The sequence below is a fragment of the Andrena cerasifolii genome, chromosome 6 (genome assembly GCF_050908995.1).
Source record: "Andrena cerasifolii isolate SP2316 chromosome 6, iyAndCera1_principal, whole genome shotgun sequence".
Classification (NCBI taxonomy): domain Eukaryota; kingdom Metazoa; phylum Arthropoda; class Insecta; order Hymenoptera; family Andrenidae; genus Andrena; species Andrena cerasifolii.
Genome location: NC_135123.1, coordinates 14,788,508 through 14,811,535, shown reverse-complemented (window position 1 = coordinate 14,811,535; position 23,028 = coordinate 14,788,508). Strand labels below are relative to the sequence as shown.

The 23,028-nt window shown below is 38.1% G+C and overlaps 2 protein-coding genes across 4 annotated transcripts in view; one reads left to right on the top strand and one right to left on the bottom strand.

The window, feature by feature from the left end:
* The window catches only part of L(2)37cd (general transcription factor IIIC subunit l(2)37Cd), a 42,713-nt gene that overhangs the window by 2,846 nt on the left and 16,839 nt on the right, over positions 1 to 23,028 (top strand). For 2 of the 3 annotated variants that reach the window (XM_076815512.1, XM_076815513.1), the window contains exon 8: positions 90 to 351. In XM_076815512.1, coding sequence (XP_076671627.1) covers positions 90 to 253 — 164 coding nt within the window. In that variant the 3' untranslated portion in view covers positions 254 to 351. Of the gene's footprint in view, positions 1 to 89; positions 352 to 2,888; positions 3,010 to 23,028 lie in introns of those variants that run through there. The other variant, XR_013085615.1, reaches the window with a different exon arrangement.
* Positions 342 to 18,170, bottom strand: Slf (C-type lectin domain-containing protein slf). Its single transcript, XM_076815518.1, has 4 exons — positions 18,014 to 18,170; positions 15,463 to 15,595; positions 3,305 to 3,484; positions 342 to 1,306 (listed from the first exon to the last, which is right to left on the bottom strand). The coding sequence occupies exons 2-4, from the start codon at positions 15,593 to 15,595 to the stop codon at positions 924 to 926; spliced, it is 696 nt and encodes a 231-aa protein (XP_076671633.1). The 5' UTR covers positions 18,014 to 18,170; the 3' UTR covers positions 342 to 923.

The window sequence follows — 23,028 nt, the reverse complement described above, 5'->3', positions numbered from 1 at the left end:
ACGTATTGATAGTTTAGTTTAATGTAGGTTTAAGGAGACTGGAGAGAAGGAGCAAATTTATCTATGTTATTGTAATATTTCCTTTGCAGATCCCGTGTTCTTGCCTCGGAAACGTAAACGTGGAATTAAAATAAAGCTTAACAGACTGAAAGGTAAGAGAAAGAGAAAGAAGGTCGAATCGGTTTCCAGCGCAGAAGAAAGCGAAGAAAAAGACGATGAAATTAAACCCAGCGATATTCCCACGGAGAACTGATAAGCTTCATTGAAATGTGTAAGTTTACCGTTAAGTATGGTTAATTATTAATTTTCACGGTTCGTGAGATTCGGCAAATGAACGAGACTTTTTAAATACCTACGATTAAAGTTTATTCATAAATGTATACAGACTGTCAGCCAAATGTCTATTAATAAATATCTTTACACCATTAATTACTCATTAACGGGTACCGTAATTACAAATTAACCGCATCATAAGAATTATTACTGAATTCTGAAAAATGAGTGCATGGAGGGTGCAGCGACGAGACATATTCTATAGGTGCTAATTATAAACCAATCATTTTAATACTCGCAGTACACTTTAACAATATTCGAATCACAACCAAATGTCTATTGAGAAATTTATCGCGTTTGCCTTTGCACTTTACGTCGATAAACAAGTTCCTTCGTGCTACGTATAGTCTTCACATATTTAATCTAAAAAATTTCCTCTCTCGTTCACTGTTGTCTTATTGCTCCTTAGTTTTCTCTCAGCGAATAGAAACGTCTTACTTTCCAATACAGAATTCAAGGTGTCGTGAGTCCCAAACAAGTTCGAACATTGTTTCTGATTTTTCTTCCTGTTTGGTTGGTGTCTCGCCTAAGCTGCGACAGAGGCAATTGGGACAGGTGCTGATGACGTGGACTGTTGAATCGCGACGCCTTTAAAGGCGGAGGCCAGGGTTAGTACTGGCCACATAGTTCAAAAGCTCGTCGGAGTCTTCGCAGACGAATGGTTTCTGGTGATAGCAAGCCACGTCGTGCCACGTGATGCCGTCCTTGTAGACGTTGTTGAGAACGGACAAGCAGGACTCGTTGGTGCCGTTAATGTCGAATTCAGCGTTGTCAGGTTGCCTGACCTTCTTGTGGCCAGTCTGGGACCATGGATTGAAGGACCAGCCTTCGGGGACCTGGTTGGTTGGCGCCATCTTCTTCCTGTTCGCCGACCAGAACCAGCCGTAAAGAGCTTTGGGTTCAAGGTCGCGGCGATTCTCGCAGCCCTTGAAGTCACAGAGACGCCCGGATGTCCAAATGTAGGGAACATCATCTGTGGAGCAGAGAATTCATTAACGCAAACGTGTTGCCTTATTTTTTAGCAACAGAACGTTTACAAGATAGAGTCTGAAATTATTGGTGTTTGTAATTTGAAGTTATGGTAATAATTCAATTCGGAGTAGTCATAAAGTAAGTGTGAAATTCGCGGTAGTGTCTAGGTAACGGTGAAATATTTGGAAGTAAGAGTTTCATAAAAAAAAAAAATGAAGCGTGATAGTATACATCTCCGTACGAATCTAAGAAATTTTATGCGAACGAATCTCTTTCTATTTTCCATAGTTTGAGAAATAATTGCGTGAGTACAATTAAACCGGTCGTACCGTATAACTCAGATGAAATCTCTGATCGTATTGTTTCGTTCTTACACGCACACATATGCGCTCGAGAGATTGATGCGTTTCGTGATGCAACTGTGTGCACATATATAAAAAGATGAGATTCCTTAGCCTCAACCTACTTAGATCCTTCGTCTCACCTTGGGGATCGTGTCGTTAACTCGCTAACTCGTAGGTTCTAAAGCCTCGACGTCGAATAAAAATTGTAACTGTCCTTAGAAAGTCGATCGATTGTATGCAAATAAGAGATAGAAAGAAAAGCAGAAAACACATTCTCGGCTTGTACAAGCGAACGTTCTCGATGCTGAAAGAGAAGTACTTATGGGATCAGAGTATAATTTTCGAGATACCCGTCCGTGTGATAGGAGAATATCGACCCGGAGTACTCCTCTATCGTGAGGAAACATCGTGGCCAGAGATGCGATGTTGCAAATCACGCGAAGTGACGCTGAAGCGCCGCTTCGTGTCGGCGGCTCGTTCGTTTCGAAATTTCTGAATTATTTGCCTGGCGAGAATGAAAGTTACGTTAGGTAATAAATCGTTCGCGAAGCTGGCTGCTTCTGTATCCTCGATCCTTGTCGAACTTTCTAAGCCAGTTACGACAGGGCGAAATAAATTCATGCTCCTCTATGTTCCTCCCGAATTTATCACGCCTAATGATGCTTTTTACATGAAATTAGTAACTATCATCGACTTGGTTCTTTAAATTCCCACCGTCATTTCGGTTTCAGTCTAAGTTCCAGGTAATAGGTACTTCGGTTGGCTTTTATGATAGTTTGACAGCGAATTCGATGTAAAACAGTTTTAGAAATAATGCATCCATTAAACATTGTCCTTTTGAAATGTTTCAAAGTAGGTATTTGGATGCTATGCATATTCATTTGTATTTTTTAATTAATACGCGAGCTTGGAATCATTTAAAATTCTTGTGATAAATTAATAAACTACGCATAAACGAAACTCCTCTCTTGTATTAAAATCTTATAGAAAGGACATACTATGAATATACTCATTTATTCTTCGTTGCCATCGCTCAGAATCGATTTCACTTCTCGTCACTATTAAAATGTCTTTTTAACGTCCCCACTTATAAGATCGAAAATTGATAAAGTAGATTCTCTAAACGTAACATTCGTCTTATTAATGTATATTCCTTTAAACGCGTTTCTTTTCTCCGACTTTAACTGAATGAAACATTCAGTATTTTTCTAATCTGAATATTAATTATTATTCTCACAGTTTCGTGCGTTCTGAGGTACAACACGAAAGGTGCGGCCAGCCATTTGAACTTTCCGTTGTTTCTGCGATAGAGCCCTGCGTGAAAGGATTCTAACGAGCATTGCGAAATCGGAGTCATACGGTGAGTGACAATAAACATAGGAAAGATAAGTTAATTGCGATGCAATTAAGATATATGTACGCTCGATCTACGCGAGACTAAAAAGCTTTTGCAATCAGGTGTGAGTTATTCGTGGTACGCGTCCATGTGTCTCTGAATAATGAATCATTCTTATTCTCGCAATTGCTGTCGCAGGATCCTCTAAGAGCGAAGTGGGTCGCCCTCGTTATTCTTCGTGAATGAACGAACGGATGTGACGAATCCTTTACCTTTCGCAAAGTAAAAATAGCAAATTGAGATGTTCGGTTGTACTCACTTTGCTGAATGAGTCTGAAGATCACATTGTTCTTGTCTTGAGTTTCTATCGACACGAGGTCCATGCAGTATTCCCTGCAGATGTTTCTAGCATCCAACCAATCCACCCTCTGATTAGCGTGAGCTGGAATGTGCCCGCTGTAGAAGTAATTGCGGCCTCTGTAGTTGAATTCCTTTGGCCCTGTAGGCAGAACAAACGAAAGTTAATTCTCTTCTTCTGATCGAATCCATGCTCAACGTACTAGGACTGTAAAAGTCTCGACGTCTATGTTTCGGAATCATCTAACACCTTTTCTTTCCGTTACCTAATCTTGGAGAACCCAGGACTCTGCAAACAATTCAGCTCTTTTATTTCAAGCAGAAAAGCAGAGTAAACGATCCTCGTATCGAAACTACAGTGTAGTGGTCAGAAGGAACTTTAAGATCAGATAATTCCATTAGAAAGAATTATATCTTAATTACAGATTTGGGCCATTTTAACCGCCACTGTAAGCAATCACGAGACTGTTTTTGCTGGATTTAAAGTCATATAAAAAATGGTAATTACGTCCAAGCTGACCAGTTGTATCACGGCGTTTATGATGAAGCAAGAACAATTATAGAGCGTTTTTTGAAAGAAAAAAAAAACGAACGTCCCGTTCGCGATTCAATTATGTACATCTGCCGCGTACACAGCCGAGGCGGATTTGTAATCGGAGGCACGTGATTATCGTCCGCTTAAATGTCAATGGTCTGATACTTTTTCGCGGGTGTTTATGCAGGAATGCCTCTCTCGCCGGCAATTTACGACGCGTGTCTCGTTATGAGAACCTAACGCTACGGTTGCAAAACACCTGCTCCTATTGAATGGTGCTGCAGGACGCTTCTGCTTTTGGCATAAATTACGCGTGCTCTTCGTGACACGATTGATATCGCGACGTCTCCACTTGGCTCCAATATATTCTGGCTCCTGACACGCCAAGGCAATAGCGACTGACTGTTACTTCGATACCAGCACGTCTGCTTCGTTTATATATTATGTTTACTTATGAATGGAATTGTCAAAACTCGGGGCTTTTCAAATGCAATTTTAGAAAAGGGTCCACTCTGATTCAAATTCCACAGTGTTTGAAAATGCAATGGAATTTTTCTGATTAATAAGCAAAGTTAAATACTTGAAATAAATTGACAGAATGCTTTGAAAAGAAGAATATAGTATGCAATCTAAAATTGAATTTGTTTATTAACTGGGCGTCGTATTACAGTTTGCAAATTCTAGTATTAAGAGTACTGTGACTGACTCTTGTATAAGCTACGCTTTTAATTCGAAGCATCCACTTTTTTGCTACTTTCATTTCTGAATGGAAAATTGATTGGATGAAGCGGATGGTAAATAAATTGCTTATAGATGCTTATAAATACAGCATTAGAGAGATTGAAGTGGAACTGATCGATGATATCACAATTTTCAAGTCAATCGTCTACTTCACGATTGCCACCTACAGTGATTTCTAAACAAAGTAATCCTCTCAAAATTATTCTTTCCAAATGGAACTGGGTGTTTCATTAGCAAGCAGCAATTATTCGATCATTAAAGCTAAGCACTTTGTACACGGCGATTTTCAGAAAGCAAATGCCACTGGCAAGCTTCGTTTTACCTCGGGTTTCTATACGCTCGTTGTTCATATTTAGCAAATTGTAAGGTGCGAGTCAAAGTGAGACGCGGAGTGTTATTTAAAAGTCATCAGGTCCGACGCAGGTCGATTTCGCGTTAATTTCGTGTAATGGGGGAGACATGGTGTCGTGTGGCGTCGGTTCTTGTGCAATACGGTATCACCCATTATACAGAATTGATTATGTCAGAACCTGTTATTTCAGATGATACAGGAATAGTCGTGCCTTGCGCTCCTATCGCGTATTTATTACGCGTTTCATTGCCCATAGCGTTACAAGGGAACGTGTGATCAACGCTTGACTTCGGTCAAAGTAATCACACGTTACCTTAGCGCTGGGAAAAATTGCAGAAAAAAAGAACGGTTAAATTGCAGGTTTCTTCTCTGATATATCACGGAAAACGGAATCTCACGGTGAATGTCATTGCGTGGCTGCCTTCTGAATGATTACAAAATAGACGTCACTCTGCAGCTCGACGCTAGATACATTTTCCCTCAAGGATCATCCACGAGCGTTAAACTGTTTAAATAACACGTGATCTTAAAGACTGAATTTATCTACTAATACGTAGTTATCTACTAATATATGAATATATTAGATTTAACTACTAGTATATTTGTTTTATTTAAATTATTACTGGTAAATTTATGGGATATATTAAACTAAATTAATTAATAATTTAATTAACCCATAAGTAAAGGTTACTTGTTACTCATTATTCCATAAGTTTAACCAATGGCACTAAAATTTAATGATCTTTTTCATTCTCCACTTTAGTCTTCCAAACCCTCTGAGCCCTCAGTTCACATATTTTTCTTAACGAAGTCATTTCAGACGAGGCATGTTTCTAAAACAACGAATGCTTCAGAGGATAACTAGGATTGTTATTGTCAGATATATTTCTTCATCTTTGATTATAGCTTTTCATAGCCTTTTCAATGATTTCAACATCAGCCATTTCGTCACTTATAACCCATTACTCCTGTGTCGTAAAATTCGTCTAATAGTGCTCAAATTATACTGTTCGGTCAATCGAGCGTTTGATTAAGTGGAGATTCTACTGCACCAACAAATGTCGAAAATAATAGTCAAAATTTGAGTTGCTCGCTACTAATCTCCATACGAGCAATTTAGAAGGCGAGAACTGTTTTTAAAATAAGAAAAATTGAAGACTACTGTAGAGTATGGTTATTTAATGGACATTATATTGAAAGCAGAGGTAATTCGAGGATCTGTGGGGTGCCTTGACCAAGAAGAAACATGGTCTGTCTGAAGAATTGCGACATAGGCCAAACTCGTGATGCTCATTGCCAGAATAAATTTACAGAAGTTTCGACGAGAAACGGGGGAATCATTACGGTTACGTCTTGCTATTAAATAAACAACACGTCCTTGAATATTTTATATTCGATAGAGTTTCGTAGATTTTTCAATGTACATTGTAGATTTCCGATTAAAATCCTCGAGCCAGACAGATTTACAGATTTTACATTAAAACTCTTTTCCGGAGAACATGAAGTATTTGTATTTCTAAACTTAAATTAGCAACAATTCTTCTTAAAATATTAATCTTGTTTACTGACGGAGAAAATACTTCATATAAACTTGAGAATTTCTTATTTTCAAATTAGATTTTAAAACCTGCTTAATATTAATTTAATTCTCCATTAGTTAATTATGATTTAGTATATCGTATGCTTCTAATAATAAAATCAGGAATCACAATTTTTACCTCATCTTTACAAGTTACAAAACAACCAGTAGTTATTCAGTGCATGAGTAAAAAGAGTTAATTATTTCCTTTAGTGCCACACCAACCCTTAAAAGTACTTTGAATGTATGACCAGCGATGGAACGTCATTGAACGCGCTTTTCACTCCTTTCCGCGATAAATTTCCTGTGTGGAAGTTGTACAATGGATGTTCGTAACAATGCACGCAGGAACAATTATGGTATCGTGTTCGATCACGACTATTGTATGCCTCATAATATTTCAGAAACTATTTCCGTCCCCTGCAATCCGTATTTCCTCCCATTTCCCTTCTGACGAGTGACGATTTTCCTTTACTTATATAAATGATTGAATTGAACAATCACCCCTAATCATTTCTACCACCGCTCCAACCACGTTACGAGTTCTTGACCCAGTAACTCATTTTCGTGCCCTCAAACTACCGAGTCCGCGTTTACTTTGGTCAAGTTGATCGACGTCTAGACAACAGTTTACCCCTATTGCGACGCTGGCGCGTGTCCTCGGTGTATTTCGTTTAATAACGCAATTGCATAATTCCTTAAACACACAAGGATAGATTCTCGTTTCTTATGGTCAATTAAATACGCGCTTCTTCTCCCCCTATTGTATGCAGCAATGCGTACACGTCTCTTCTTTCACGTATGCAATGGAAAAAGCAACCGGCCTCCTCTCTTTCATTCCATCGTACACTCGCAATTTACGATCGTTATATCACCGTTCATTAAACATTTATGCGCCTTCAGAGGCGCTCGCACGTCTCACGATTGTGTCAAGGAACTCGCGATAATCGCCTTCGCGCGTGCAGTCCTCTTGCTCCAGAGCCTGCGTAACGGTTTCCCTCTTTGGAAATTGCTATCGATGCCTTTGTCGCTCTTACAATATCGATTTGAAATACGTCGAATGTCTGGTAGACGTATTAATACACGTTTAGCTTGATGGATGCACAATGGTGGAATGTTGTGATGGATCTACTTACTTAGTAAACAATAGTTGTGTACAGAAAACTTAGTCGGAATTGAAAATCAATGCAGTGAAATGCAGGGATGTTTTATTGTTTAAAATTGGGCCACTGAATGCTCGTTGTAAATTTTGAGTAGGGTTCAAGTAACTTTGAAAATGTTTATAATTATGTTAAAAGTGCTCAAGAGTCCCTTTCTACTTTTATCGTTCAGTGTTTCTAACGAACTCGAAGAGAAAATTATTCAACTTCCAATTAAGGGTAAAAATGATAAACAGTAAATAATTGTGATTATTCCTAGTGGCCAATGAATGATATTTCTTTAGTTGATCAGAATTACGTATATTTGTTTATGAAAATTCCTCTTGTAAGGCGAATAATATAAATTATATTGACAAATGTTCTTCTTTGTGCTAAAAGGTTTATAAGTATTGGCAAAAAAGACAGAACACTTGTCATTTATTCAGCAATAGCAAACAAAATTAATTTCTTCGCTTGTTGGTTCTATTCGAATATGAGTCGTCAATTTAGGACGAAGAAAGTGGACTTAATTAATCGATGGACAGTGGATATCTGTCACTTTTACATTCACTTCCGGCACGAGTGATCGACCACATTTCCATACTAGTTCTATTGTCCAATAGGTATGTGTATGCCAATTTCGAAAAGAGATATTTCATTTACTATCGATTTGGTCTTATGTCCTTTCCAAGCAACTAACAGCATTGATTAAAATTAATTTCTAGAACACTTAACAAAAGACTCGCAAAACGATCAGTAATTAATTAGAATTAGATTGTGATTTTTTTTTAATTCAACACCTTCATGACAAATGACACAATATTGCGTCAAAGTCAACGTTGTCATCACTGATGAAACTTAAAAATATTTGTACAGTAATCTTCAATTGTAAAAATTGTCAACTTTTCTATTACAAAAATGAATTTATGTGAAATGAATAATTAACATCATAGCCTTGGTAAAAAGCAGAGCTCTTAGAAACAAAATTGTGGGGACAATAGAATTATCACAGAATATTTCACAAAATACCCCAATGTAATATTTAATAAGACACCTAAAACGTAGACAAAAAAGTGAAGTTCACCATTAATTGACTTCTATACTATTTAGACTGTACAAAGTTTCTCACAATAATTATATACGAAATTTTGGGGAGAAACTCTTAACAGATTTATGCACAGCATCTAATGAAAAGAATTGAAAGAATAATGCCAGGAGGCTGACGCTGTTAAGATTGCAAAGTGGTCTTCAGCCACGATGAGCACCAAAGGAATGGAAAGTCCTCGCTTTCACGTGTCATTACCTGCACGTGTTGTTCCCCGGGCAGGTGTAACGACATCCGAATGTTTAAAAAGATATCCAGAGACGTTTAATTTATGCGAATGAAACAGTCAATATTTGCAGTCAGTGTTTGCGTGCACTGAAACGTGGGGTTTACATATGGCGTTCCTCGGAACGGAAAGAAGAAAGTGTGCAGCCCACTTTTTGGGAGTCGTTGAGTGAAAATATTTTCGAAATTTCAGTCTGAGAACTTTTAAATGAGAAAGTATACAGGCCAAGATTTTTTTTTATTTTTCAACACATTTTCAGACCACTCATTTAAAAATATTCCTTTAGTAAAATGTGAACAACGGTGATTCAGTAATGGTACTTATTTAAGTACAAACGTGTGAATAAACACTGCAAGTCTACTTTGAAATTTGCAAACATTTTTTTACTTGAATGATTATATAAATGAGGCACCAAATATTAAAGTACATCACTCACTGTTGTTACATTTAAAATCAACATTTAACATTTTACTTTTTTTCTTTGCATGTAATATATAAGAAAGCTGACTTGTTATTATGATTATTATCGACAGTCCTCCTACATACGCGAGTTTGACACGTCAAGTGTCGTTTTGTACAAAGAATACTTATAATTCATTTGCAAACTCATAAGCAAACCCTAGACACTGTAGAAGCTTCCTGGTTAAAGACGAAGCCAGAGGAAAAGAAAGCCAAGTCGGAGGTAAAAGTTTTTCCCGGCACAGAAGTCAATGCGTTAACTCGAATCGCCCCGCCTTCGAGGACAACTGGTTTCTTTTTCCTCCCCACAAGGGCGTCCGGAGACTTTTTTTCCCAGAGGGAAGGCAACTAGGGGGTGACGGTAAAGAAAAATATAGTAATGAAGAAACAACCCTGGCGACGACATCGACGAATTGAATTAAAAGGAGTACCCTTCTTGCTTTCTTGGACCCATTTTTTAGTGCCAATTTAAAACAGAAATATTACAAATATTCACTTTTTTAGTATAAACTTGATAAAGATCAGTTATTAAAAATAAGCGATTTTTTTTCAAAAGCCAGGGGAGGTAAACGCCCCCTTTGACCCCCCTTTCGGACATCTATGCCTCCCCATAACAACAAGTGGGTATTTTGAGACAGACACTTATCCGTTCTAATGCAATATTTCGTGGGAGATTGCTAGAAAATTTAGCAGCAGCGAGATTTCAAGTTCTTGTCGAAATCAGAGCACTCTTCGTCTAAACACTCGCACTTAAATGCATCGAATTGAGGGCTGAAGGGAAAGCGGGATTCGCAGAGAGATGAACGCGAGCTATCGTTAAAGACTGGTCGTTTTGCGCGCGTATAACGAGCGGCCGAGGAAGAATTATGTTGCAGGAGCGGCGTTGTTTCGTTTCGCAACAATTCTTGACATTTTCGTGGTGGCTGAAGATCGGCCTTTTGTGAGGTTGTCAGTCGGACTGCCTCGCGAGGAACACGTTGCGACAGCTGATTGTTCAGCCGCACTGTCATACGTTGCTTTAACGGTAATTTGATAGTTAAGGTCTCCCTCGCGTCGAAAGGGTTGCGCAATTTTGATTAGAGACCACTTAAGGTGCCTAGGACAAGCGTAGCTGACATGTGCGCAGCGAGAATCTTTAAGGGCATCTATGGCCACTTCTTGTGAGTCGTGAGCGGTACTTCAGATGTATTTACGTATTTGGTAACGATGACGTTGTTTTGAAGAAGGTGGACGAAGGTAGATGTGTGAATATGTACGGAATAACAATTTTATTGTAATGCAAAGAAGTGTTTCGTATGAAGGGGCCCACAGATTCCGTGGAATGTAAGTTGGGACTCTAAGATTGGATGGAATATACGCGGCAGTCCTTAGGTTTGGTGGAATATATTAAATTGAGGCCCTTAGATTTAATGGGATAGAGATTGGGTCTCTTGAATTTGATGGAATGTACGTGGGAGTTCTTAGATTCGATGGACTACAAGTTCAGGCCCTTAAATTCGATGGAATGTACGTGGGAGAATTTAGATTGAGCGGACTATAAGTTGAGGCCCTCAGATTCGATAGGGCCTTTATAAGTTGAGGTCTTTTCACACGGAACACTTCTGTGATTAAATACTGACATTTTAGATGTAAGTACTTGCTCATCCAGTAGAGGCAAAGTTCGTACATGATTTTTTTTTAAAAATATAGAAACTACATATTTTTAAAAGAGGGAATAAGTATGTAATTGATAATATAATTAAAGTTACCCTTTGAGAAAGATTTCTAACGAAAGAAAGTGGGAAGAATAAATCTCACAAGATGAATCTCATTAGATATTGTGTTAAATATGGGAAGGAAATGATGATTAAATCGTTCCAGTTATTAAGTCCCGGGGTTACCACATAAAAAATAAATCGACCGAAGTAATTCATAGTCTATGTACTTCAGCTACAACTACTTCACACAACTTCATGCTTGGAAACATTATACTAATCATAATTCTGTATCCTTAAATTACGTTTGTGAATATTAATAACATGCCAAATAATAGGTAATGTAATAAATAACACTTACGTAACACTGTATAATTCTCCAACTCAATTACTTAGGTATTATTCAATTATACGTATCATTACGTGATTGAGTTATTTGTGAATTATGATTGCATCATTGAATTATTATTTCAAAGAACTCTGTAGGCACCCATTTCTAAGGAAAGAAATCCACTTTCGATGATTTCATCAAATCGACACGTGACTCGTGTTTCTCATTGTTACCGAGCTAGTACATGGATGCAACTGCGTCACATCACTCTCCGTTGGATGATCGAACATTCCAGGAGTGCAAGCATGCAATCATTAGGATGTAAGATGATTGTGGTCGTATCCGAACATCATTACGTTGCTCCATTGCGGCAAAGGTGATTCAGTCCCACGGTCTACGTATTCGTACCTCTCGGGTGGTTAAATACCGTGGAAATGCGAGCATTTTGAAATTTTCTGATTATTTATGATTACAAATTTTATATACTTTTTTACACCAGTTAATTTGTTTCCCCGTTTACTGCAAGATATTTCGAAATAGACGTCATAGTCAATAGAATACACTTGTTATTGTAGAATCATTTATTTTGGAGAAAATTAATTGACCAGTTACTTTATATTCCTTTAAAAGAATGGGTTATTCGATCCCATTGAACTAAAGGCAACGATGATTCATTTTTATTGGGATATTTATTCCAGTAGATTTGTTTATGTAATTAATATCCAGTTCTGTTCGATGCCCAATTTTTTTTAGAGCCTTCACGTAATGAAAAATCATTTTTTATTGTTTACAAGAATGATGGGAATTTATTACTCTCACGCAGTGTGCTAGCTTCCTCGAGAATAGTATCTTTGTAGAACTATCATGTTCTCAGAATTTGTTTAACGTATTTCACAATGATTCTATACGGAAGATTTTAATAGACGCGTAGATGCTCGTTAGGTGGTCGAAGAATGGATTTTGAAAGAATACTGGATTTCGTTAAATATGAATAATTCGCGATGAATTATAATACGAGATCATTATACTCCTATTATAAAAAATCAGAATGAGAAGAAAATATAAATACGCATTAATTCCAGAATTACTAAACTGAATACATAATTTCATAAAAATTTATCTTGGGAACATGGGATGATCTTTTAAGCGTGGTGGTGGCATATTGGATTCCCTAAGATTCTCAAGAATAATTCTCAACAAATTCTTATATTAACTAATTAGTCTCACATTAATACTCGTTTTTATATATTCAATAATACCAACTCTGTGTGCACACTTTGCTCGAAACCCTTGTCGCAATAATGTGAAAATTGACACTAAATTGTGCGCAAATTAGCCTCTTCGATTGGAGAAGAAGCGGAGTTCAGTGTAAGCGGGAGAAAGTGCCTGTCGTTAACCGCATTTTTCATTCAAACTAAAAGGAACAATATCTCTCCGTAATATTTATAAGCGTTCGTCATTTCGAGCATTGCGTCAAGTAAAAGTCACACCGACTACTAAGATATTCGAAGGAATTTTAAACAAGAAATTTAGTGTCATTAAGCTACAAATCATCCTTTGTTCTCTGTGAATGATGCGAACAAATTTCTTTCCCGTGTACTATCAGAGAATCCATTATCCGATGTCGCTTAAGAAACAAATTGACGTTCCCAATATGTACGTCTCGACTCTTTGTAATGGACGAGGCGAAACACTGTGCACTCAGTATTACGCAACAGGAAAGTGTCGTCCCAGACTCAAATTGGTACTTTTTTTTAACCACTTGCGCTGGAAATGTCGGTCCATACAGTATCACTGGCTGTTGAACAAGCATCACCAACATATTTAAATGCAGTATTAACAGCATAACTCATCAACTCCATGAAATATAAAATTAGAAGAAAAAAAAATCTAAATTTCTAAGTTAGAATTAAAAAATGTGCAGAAAGTGGACTAATCAGATTGCCTACTCTGAGGATCAAATACAACTTACAATTAATTGCAAGTAAACTGATAAAGTAAATATCCCCTATCTATTTAAGTTTTAACTAAATTAATTAAAATGAATGAATTCCTTCGTATCAGTAGCGCACCCAGAGGAGACTGGGCAAGGGGACCTGGCATCCCTCAAAGAAGAGGGTTTGCAAAAAGAAAAGAATACTGGATTTTATTCTTTAAATAAATTTTCATAATCCTACCTACTGAATTTTATTGAATTTGCATTAAATGAAGTTGCATTAAATAAATTTTTCTCAAAAATATTTTTATCCGTTCAACTCGGCTCCCCCCAAGATTAAATCCTCAGTGCGCCACTGCTTCGTATTGTATATTTCAACTAGAAATTTGTAACAAACCATTTACGAGCCTACATTTAGATTTCTTCTCCATTTTTTATCATCGAACCTACCGACCCAGTTTCGCTGAGAAATCCTAGAGAATCCCTTGAAATAGTAATAACATTCTAAGAAGACATAGTGTACATTGTTGCCGATAGTGATCCACGCGGTTCTAAGGATCGTGGGACGCGGTTTCGAATTGACATAGACAAGTTTCACCAATTATGGCGCGCAAGAGGCCAGCACGTGTTCATGTGCACGGCGTGTCTTTCCATCCCGAGTGGTTCATTTCGTACCTTTGCGTATCCTCGTTAATTATCGCGGAGCGATTGCGAGATCCGTGCCGGGAGATACCTTTTGCATGCTAGTCATGAGAAAGTGCATCGAACGCGAACGATGGGACACTGGTTTTGCATTCGCCGTCGCCTGGGCGACCTGTTAACGAGTAGACAACGGGGTATATCTGGTGGAACAGATTTAGCGATGTCGTAAACACAGTTGGTAGCGAAAGTGATCGCATACTTGAGTTTCTAGAGTGGAGCCTTCCGCCGTGTGCGGAGAACGCCTGCGGGCGTTCAGCGAGTATGCTTAACGAGTAGGGTTTAAGTAATTCCGCACACGGCGTACGTTCTTTGCTTGAATCTCCGAAACCTAAAAGACTTGTCGCTCTCAGTGCCTGAGGCTTGCCTCTGGAGGTATGTTAAACCCCAGGAGCATGCCCTCAGGCCTGGAACTAGCGATCCCGGGTTCCCGAGCTGGCTCACCAGTTTTAACTAAGCTTATATTTTTTAATTATCAGATTCAACCGTTTAGCGTGCACCACGTGCGGAAACGCACCTGTTGTATTCGTTAATCATACCCCCTGAACGCCTATGGGCGTATTCCGCACAGATTGCCCGTACTGATCAAATGCTGTTGTAGTGCTGAGAATTGGGGTTAGATAATGGACAGTATCTAACTGTCTGCCTCACAGAAGCCTGTAAGGGGTGACTCTCCCGCTCAGCTTTCTCCGAAGAACCTCAACTCTGATTCGAATCACGCTTTGCGAGATAAATTTATAATACGCGAATTAGAATTCAGTTCCTGAATTCATCGCGGTGACCTAATCCCCAGTCAGCGACGGCACTCGACGGTCTGATTCACCGCTCCGGCGTATTCCTTACACCGATTCTTCCAGCAACTATGCACTCGTCAGAAGTGAATAGCCAGGTGCGTGGTTGCACAAGAGGCCGAGTAGCTCGTGGCACGGGCCCCCTTTTAAAAATACACGATCGTCAGAGATTGCGCGAGAGTCTTCTTAGCGCGTATCAGCCGCTTTAACCTCGATTTCTTCCAGTCACCCGGAGAACGTGCCAGTGCATCCAAATGTCCCGCGGTCGCGGAAGCGCGGAGGTGTCGTTTGGGCAGAACGTATCGCGGATTTCAGGGCATCGATTTCAGAAACGACACGCTCGGAAGCTCGGGACGCCTCGGCGTTGATGGCCACATAGTGGCTGACGAGAGAAAGTCTCAAAGGTGAACGACAGAGAAAATGCCACGATTTGGGAAGTGGCCATTTTATCTGAGCCTATGTCGCAAACAGCTGGGCTAGCTTCGGCTGCCCTAGAATGCACGTCGAAATTGGAGAATGGAAAGTCTACTTACGGTTCGAACACTTTTGCGGTATGGGCAGGGAGAGGAATCTTCCTGGTCTATTGCTCGGCGGCCGAACTTCGTTTATTTGCTGGGCGCTCGCGAACGCCGCGAGTAGTATCACGGCCAGTGGCACCAAGATCATCTGAAAAGCAAATAGACTTTTAGGGTACCTCGGGAAGATCACCTCTAAAAGCAGTAGCAGTTTATTTTTCGTCGGGAATTGGAATTGATTGTCAAACTTTGCTGTGTTTGAAGACTTTTGTAATTGGGCAGTCTTGATATTTATTCAGGCATACAAGCTGCCTTCATGTTCGAATATTGCAGCAGTTTTAATATTCAAAGACTGGAGCAGATCTGATATTTAAAGATTCGAGTACTTGAATAGCATACTCCATACTTGTATACCTGGAAGATCGCAATATTCGAATACTTATGATGTGTTTAAAATTCTATAATTCATTTAAGGGGTCATTCCGGTCAGACGGATTGAAAAAGCCGACTTTTTTTAAACATTTTTCGAAAGTAGGTACATGTCCTCAAGAATGTACTGTTAAATTTACATGGAAAAATTTCGATTATTTTAGCTTCCACAGAGGCATTTTGTAGGGGGTGTAGAGTCTCGACCTCCATAGATGAAAACTTCCGACGCGTTTTTCTCGAAACTTCATTTTTTCGCTTTCAAAAGCATTTCAAAAGCAATAATTTTATTAGTTTTATATTTTTTCTTTACTGTAGAACTGTAGTTTAACAAATAGAAAAAAGTTTTATTGCATTACTATAATTATTTTCGCCGCAATAAATTCCTGAAAATCGCTGAATTTAACGGCTCAGTAACCGGAATGACTCCTTGACATCTACTTGAGTACTCCTTTAATAATCGTGTTCCTTAAATATTCTTGATAATTGAAAAAAAAGCTACGGCATGTCACAGTATAAAGCACAGTAGATTTAGCTAAACAGTTCTGCAATTGCGTTTGAAGCAAAGATCCTACTATTCTGAATTTCGCATCGATTCCGGCACGAAAGTTCTACGATAAATTTTTTTATGAATTCGAAGCGGATCCATCGCGAGACGTTCAGGGTTGAAACGAACGTTATCCAAATTGGAATATTGATGAATCGCAGAACAATTAGGAGCTGATTTTAATTTTAAAGTAACGCGTCGCAGGAGTGTGCAATTTCTGTTACGTCGCGGTCAAAAGCTGGTGAGAGTTTTATTGGTTAAATGATAAGAACAAGAAGAGAAGGACATGACAGGAAGATAAAATCGTGACTCCGTGTATACGCTTAAATAGTTTCCTTAAGTCAACGCGAGTTTCTCTCAGCGAGTGTCAATATAACGATGCTGCGCGGTACTTTTTATTGATAGAGAAATGCGTAGCCTGCCTTACTCGCGAATTCTCGCGTTGATGTGATCACCTAACCGAACTCGATTTTTCTGCCTCTCAACTAACGATTTAATAGTGCCTCGTATGGCGTAAGGCGATGATTTTCAAACCAACGCGCGTGACTTCCTGGTTTCTCTGGATAAAAATAAGACAATGCACGAAATAGAAGTCTTGCTGCGTAAAGCAAGTAAAAAGCAAAAATTTGAAGAAATAAATTAGGAATGGATTACTCTATCGTGGAGGAGATTTTTATTTCAGCATGAAAATTTTAAACAGAGTGGGGAAAATCTGTATTATTCTTTTTCAGTAAATTCACATACGAAAATGAAAAGTTAAGGGCAATGTATGTTAGCTGGTGAAAATAATCTTTTTCATTCATACTTCTACTCAATTTTTTCATACGATAAACAAAATGCCTCTTCCGCCTCGTAACTCTCAGTCCTTCGAATTCTTGTACCTATCTCTATCCAAAAAAGTAATCAATTTATATCGAAACGGTACTTTTCGCACAAACATTTTAAGCGGTTCAGTTACACCCTAACAAAGGAAAGATATAAGGGCAATTTTATTTACAAGAGACATTTTACGGCTTGCGATTTGTATTTTCACCGAGTCCACACTTTTCCTAATTTTCTTTATTCTTAAATTTGCACTGCCTTAGCTGAGTGAACGTATCCAAAATATCAATCGCGAGCTACAGTAGCGTCTCAAAAAAAAGATCCTGATATTCCTGGAACAACGAATTCCTTAACTTTTTCTAAGAAAAACTTAGGAACTCTTCTGCATCAGACACTTTTGTGCCTCGCGATTGATATGTTCCATTCATCCCCTCCTATTTTTTTAAAACCATTGCTGTATTTTTCAACGGAATGCATCCAAGATACCAGAGAGCCACAAAACCGTCCCGCGTGAAAACGTCCTAACGCCCCGTTTGGAAAGAAACCCTACTCCGCAGAAGTCTAGCATTATTCGCCTTTGAGCTTGCCGTACAAGAGCAAGAAGCACTTGCTCGTCGCGAAACTCAGTTCTTGTCACGTACGTGTCCGCGCACACTCTCTAAAGCCGCCGTTTAGCACGCTGCGATCGACATTCCGCTGGCGAATCTCTGGATTCGCGAAGTCGAAGGGAAATGGAAGCGAACGCGCACTGCATTTCTCATTCTCAGCACTCACCTTGCGTCACTTCTCCTTTTCGCTCGATTCTTTCCACTGTCTGTTCTCTCCCTCTCTCTATCTCTCTCTCTCTCTCTTAATAAACGCGAATCGAACGAAGTGTCGGACGGTTAAAGAAACGTGGTCACTGATAGGATATGAAGAGACAGGCACCTTCGCCGTCGATTATATAGAAATGGTCCCCACCAGGCCGTAGACTCATCCCACTCTGAGTTACAAGGACTCATCCGAGACTCCTCTTCGCTTGACCTTACTCATAATTAGTCTAACAATTGGGGGGTTAGAAATCTTATTTTTCACGCATCTCCTGGACGGGACTCGGCGTTCATTCGCGGTGAACAATGAGGCGAATCCAGGGACGTCTTTTCGCCACTTAGACTTCGATCATTCATCGTTTAATTCGATTCCATTCGCGGTGTTTGAGGTAAGCTGGCAGTTGGGGGTGATATGATAAATTTGTACCAGTTAGAGGTGGTTTTAAATTACTTTCGCAGTGAAGATAATTGGAATGCAAATTTTACGCAGCATCCTATATCGACACGTTCGCCAGCTTTGCTAACGTTCGTCTTAAGTGAAAAGATTTAATGAGCGAATTGTTCGGGAGGGATTCTGTTTCTGTTTGTGCAAATAATGGAATAGACGATATTTGAATTCTTGCAGGTACTATAATTAGTACTAATTTAGCATTGTAATTCGAAATGGTAATAGATTTCTTATTGACTTGTTCAATACAGCTGGTGTACTCAAAGAAAAGTTTAAATGCATGGAATTAGATATGAAAATTGAACATTTTTTTCATTATTTTTTGCTGAATATTTCTTACATATTTTTTTTTTAATTACCATACCATATGAGTGTATAAATATCTAATTACTTGTGTAAGTAATCTCGTCAATTTTTATTTTTGTTATTTTTGTGAAGAATTATAAACTGTTTCATATATTCCTCAAGATACAGGTATTTATTTGCACGCTGAACTTGAAATTATTATCATTACAAAGGTAAAAGTTTGAATCTTGAGGATTTACAAAATGCATGATGGAAGCGAAATGATCCAGCAAAATTGATGATGGAACCCTTCAAACTAGGCTTGTAGGAGTAGTAAACTTGTTTTTGCATTATGATCACATGCTTCAGACATGTTTTTCTAAGAAACCTTATGAACAACAATTATAGAAATTGGAATTCGGTGACTATACATCTTCGAGAGAAGATTTGACGGTTCCTCACCGCGTGATACTATTAGTTGTCCTTGACGGTTGCCTGAAGAAGTATTCTCGGTCTTTTATTACTCTGTTTCGCGTGCTTTTAAGGCTCTCGTTCATATATTTATAAAGTAAACATACGCCTGTAAGAATATTATTCGAAACGTTATTCGAATACATCAAATCATGAATACCATTCATGAATATCAATCAATCCTTACAGGAGATTGAGCAATTAAGGAAAAATCGTTTTCTTGGTTGCAGTTTATTCTCTGGAAAGAAAAAGTACTGCAGGAACAAATTATATTCATTTGAAATAAACACAAATTCTTTTTCGTAGGTAATTAAAATTTTTACTTTGTGACTCTTTCGACGATACTTTCCATATTATATTGTAAAAAAGTTTGACTTTGAAAATTGTTTCACCTGGGTAGTATTAAAAATATTAATTGCATTTGAAAATATAATCCTTTGCATTTCTATTTCTAATGAATGCACCAAGTATGAAGAATTTTTCTTTTCCTTTTCGTTCGTTTGATTTTAATCTTTACTGGGGTAATTGTGCACTATTAAACCCTGTTACATATTATGTGCAGTAAAACATAGAATTATGAGATAATGCATAGTGGAGTACGTTCGTATAAAAGAGTTGCTGCAAGAAATATATTTAAAAAGTGGTGGTGTTGCAAGTACATACGAGTCTACGCTGCACTTTTATAGTTCCCTGGCTATTTGTTAGAGAGGAGTCGATAATTAACAGTTGACCTAGAAGAAAAGTATTTCCTCTGCATTCCACTGCATTTATTCCCAAACATATTTTCACACAAATTAAAGAAGTAAAAAGAAAGCTGCACGCAGCTTCTACCGGACTTTAACCATTTATAAATCTTGCAGCTATTCTTACTTCAGCTTTTACTTCATATTAAATATCCAAAAAGATAAACAGAAATTAATGCTTCACGGAATGAAGGATCAATGTTATGTAATAATTAAAGTGCCACATAAAAATTACTTTAATGCCATACGCGCTTTAAAATTGTCTTCCATGGTAATACCGTTATTACGTTGCCTTAGAAGCTTGTAATTGTAATTCATGATGTAATAATTTTCCAACGGAAGCATTTCAAAATTAATTTCCAACGTAATAAAATTAATCCAATACTCGGTGTGCGTAAATATTAATATAAACACGTAATCCTGCGCGTGGCTGGAGCTGTTACGCAACACCGCATCAGATTACATTTCCATTTCAATCGGTACACATTTTCGAGTACAAGCGAAGCTTATTAAATTAACCGTCAAAGGTGCTCGAGGCGTTGTCTTTAAATTTCCATCGCGATTTATATTATTACATCGAAGTGCATACAATGAAGTTTCTTCACCGTTTTAAAAAATGGTCCTTATGGAATTCTTACAAAGTCAAGAAAATTTATAACAAACAAATACCTCCATACGATAATGCAATATATATATATATATATATATATATATATATATATATTTCTTTCCAGAAACTTTTAATACCTTTGAAACTATAGAGCACACACAAAATATTTCTCTTCGATTCTCAGTGATTAGTACACTCAACAGTATTAAATTGTTAAGAAAGTTTCTATTATGCAATGAATTAAACTTATTATTTCGACGAACAGATACTTGCAAAGCGCAAAAACGCGGTTGCAAATTTTATGGATACCAAGTGACTGTTATTATGTAAGGTAAAGAGCCGAACGCCCATAATTCCCAGAGATCTCGTGAAAAATAAAATGGAATCGCGTCTGGTCCCGGAGCATCCGAATTTCAGAAAGGAGCATCGTTGACGTACAGCTCGAGCCTCTTCGTGGGTGACCTTGAGGATGCACCTCGTCGTTAACTTTCACCGGAGTAATCGAAGATACCGAGAGGAACAGGATCGTAGTCAATGTCAGCTGCAGTGCTGCTTCTAGTTCGGTCCAGGTGCGATTTTCTATATTTCATGGGCAGTGAGTAAACGTTTCAATCAAGTCGCCCCTATTCACTTAACAAACCCTTGTATCCTTTTTTCTGAAGTAGTTGTCCACTTTGACCCAGCTTCCATTTTCTACCTTTGGCCCAGCTTTTATTTTCTTCGTAGGTAACCAGCAAATGCTTGAATAAAATTGCTCGCATTCGCTTTAAATTTCGTGGTATTCTTCTTTCTTTGATCAGTTACAATGTGAGTCGCAAACAGCATTCTGACAATACATGTAAGCGACGATTCTTTTAGATCGTTTATTGAGATTAATTAACCTGGAAGTGCGTATTCTTCATTCATGGGCGTCCGCAGGTGGAGGGTGGCGCAAAAGGGGCAGTTGTCCCCCTGGCTTTTGAGAAAAAAATTGCTTACTTTTCAAAACTGATCTTTATTCAGTTTGTACTAAAAAAGGGAATATTTTAAATTTTTAATTAAATTAGCACTATAAAATGGGTTAAAAAAGGCAAGAGGGGTATATTTTTCTTCACCATCGTCCCAAAGTTGCCTCCCTCCTCCCTGGAAAAAGAATGTTTCGACATTGATGTTCCATTTTAACAGTATAGATGAGGTTTGTAGGATTTAAAGTGCGAAAGGGGGACAATGGAGTATGTAGGACACTCTCTGTCAGAAAATAGTTTCTAACACTGAAAATGCTGTTTCATAGTTCGTAAATTAAAAAGACTTTGCTAGATGTTCAGCGTTTACTAGGTATTTATAATGTTTTGCACCAGAGATACTTTATTGAATTCTTAGAAATATTATCATTCCAGAGTGCAGTTAATAAATATTGCAAACAGATAGGAAGTTTCGCTGCGAAGTCCTGTTAAAACGTAGAAAGCAGCATTAAAGGAAGCATTGTTGTAGTTTTATTACAAGTAGGCAATAGAAGGTACAGTAAAAAGTAGGTCGCTGGTTCATCGACTCTTCGGGAGCGACTCGATTCGAGGGATCAACGAGAAATACCTTCTTCAGCTAGCATTTTAGGTCTGGTCGGAAGTTTGTTGAACCTAAAGCGATGAGGTAATAAAAAAAAAATACAATAACACGTGGTTCGTCTATGGGAATGTTAATGCTTCACCTTGGGACCATCGGAGGTGGCCGCCAAGGTAACAAATCGCTAAGATTCGATTCCACATACATACACATACAAACATTTCCATAAAATGTGTGTTAAATGAAAGTTACGAGAGAATCCACGACCGTTGTGCAAAAAACATTCCTCACGAATACACTTCCACCACAAATTGATTAAACTGCAAATTCTCGCGTGGAAAATTTGTCAATTTATAGCTCAATTTTATAATATATAACTTTTATCGAGGATGACTAATAATTAAGAGTTATCGAATCATTGCCGCTACCACATAAAAATATATAATAAAAGTTATAAAAAAATTTCATTACATACATAATGTATCATTTTAAACACACCTTAAGGTTCCAGTGGCTCACCACATTAATCATCAGTGAAACGTCCTTTAAAAATATTTCTACACCCCTTGATTCAATATTAAACTAAAACCAAGGAAGAAATTTGCCTAAAGTGCAAAAAATTCAACGCAATCCATTGTTTTTATCAGCTTTTAATGTCCCACATAGAGCCTGGACTCCACTATGGCGGTCCACGATCAGCCATGCAATAAGGGTCGGCGAAAATAATTAATTAGCGGGACGATCCTTGAATTTTGTCGGATCCAACGGACGCCACTCGCCATCGGGAATGATAAACGAGCGAATCGGTGTAAAAGTTGGCAAACATCTTTACGGGTTCGTCTCAATCGGCGTAGGAGAAAGGCTTAAGGTCGCGGAATTGCGAA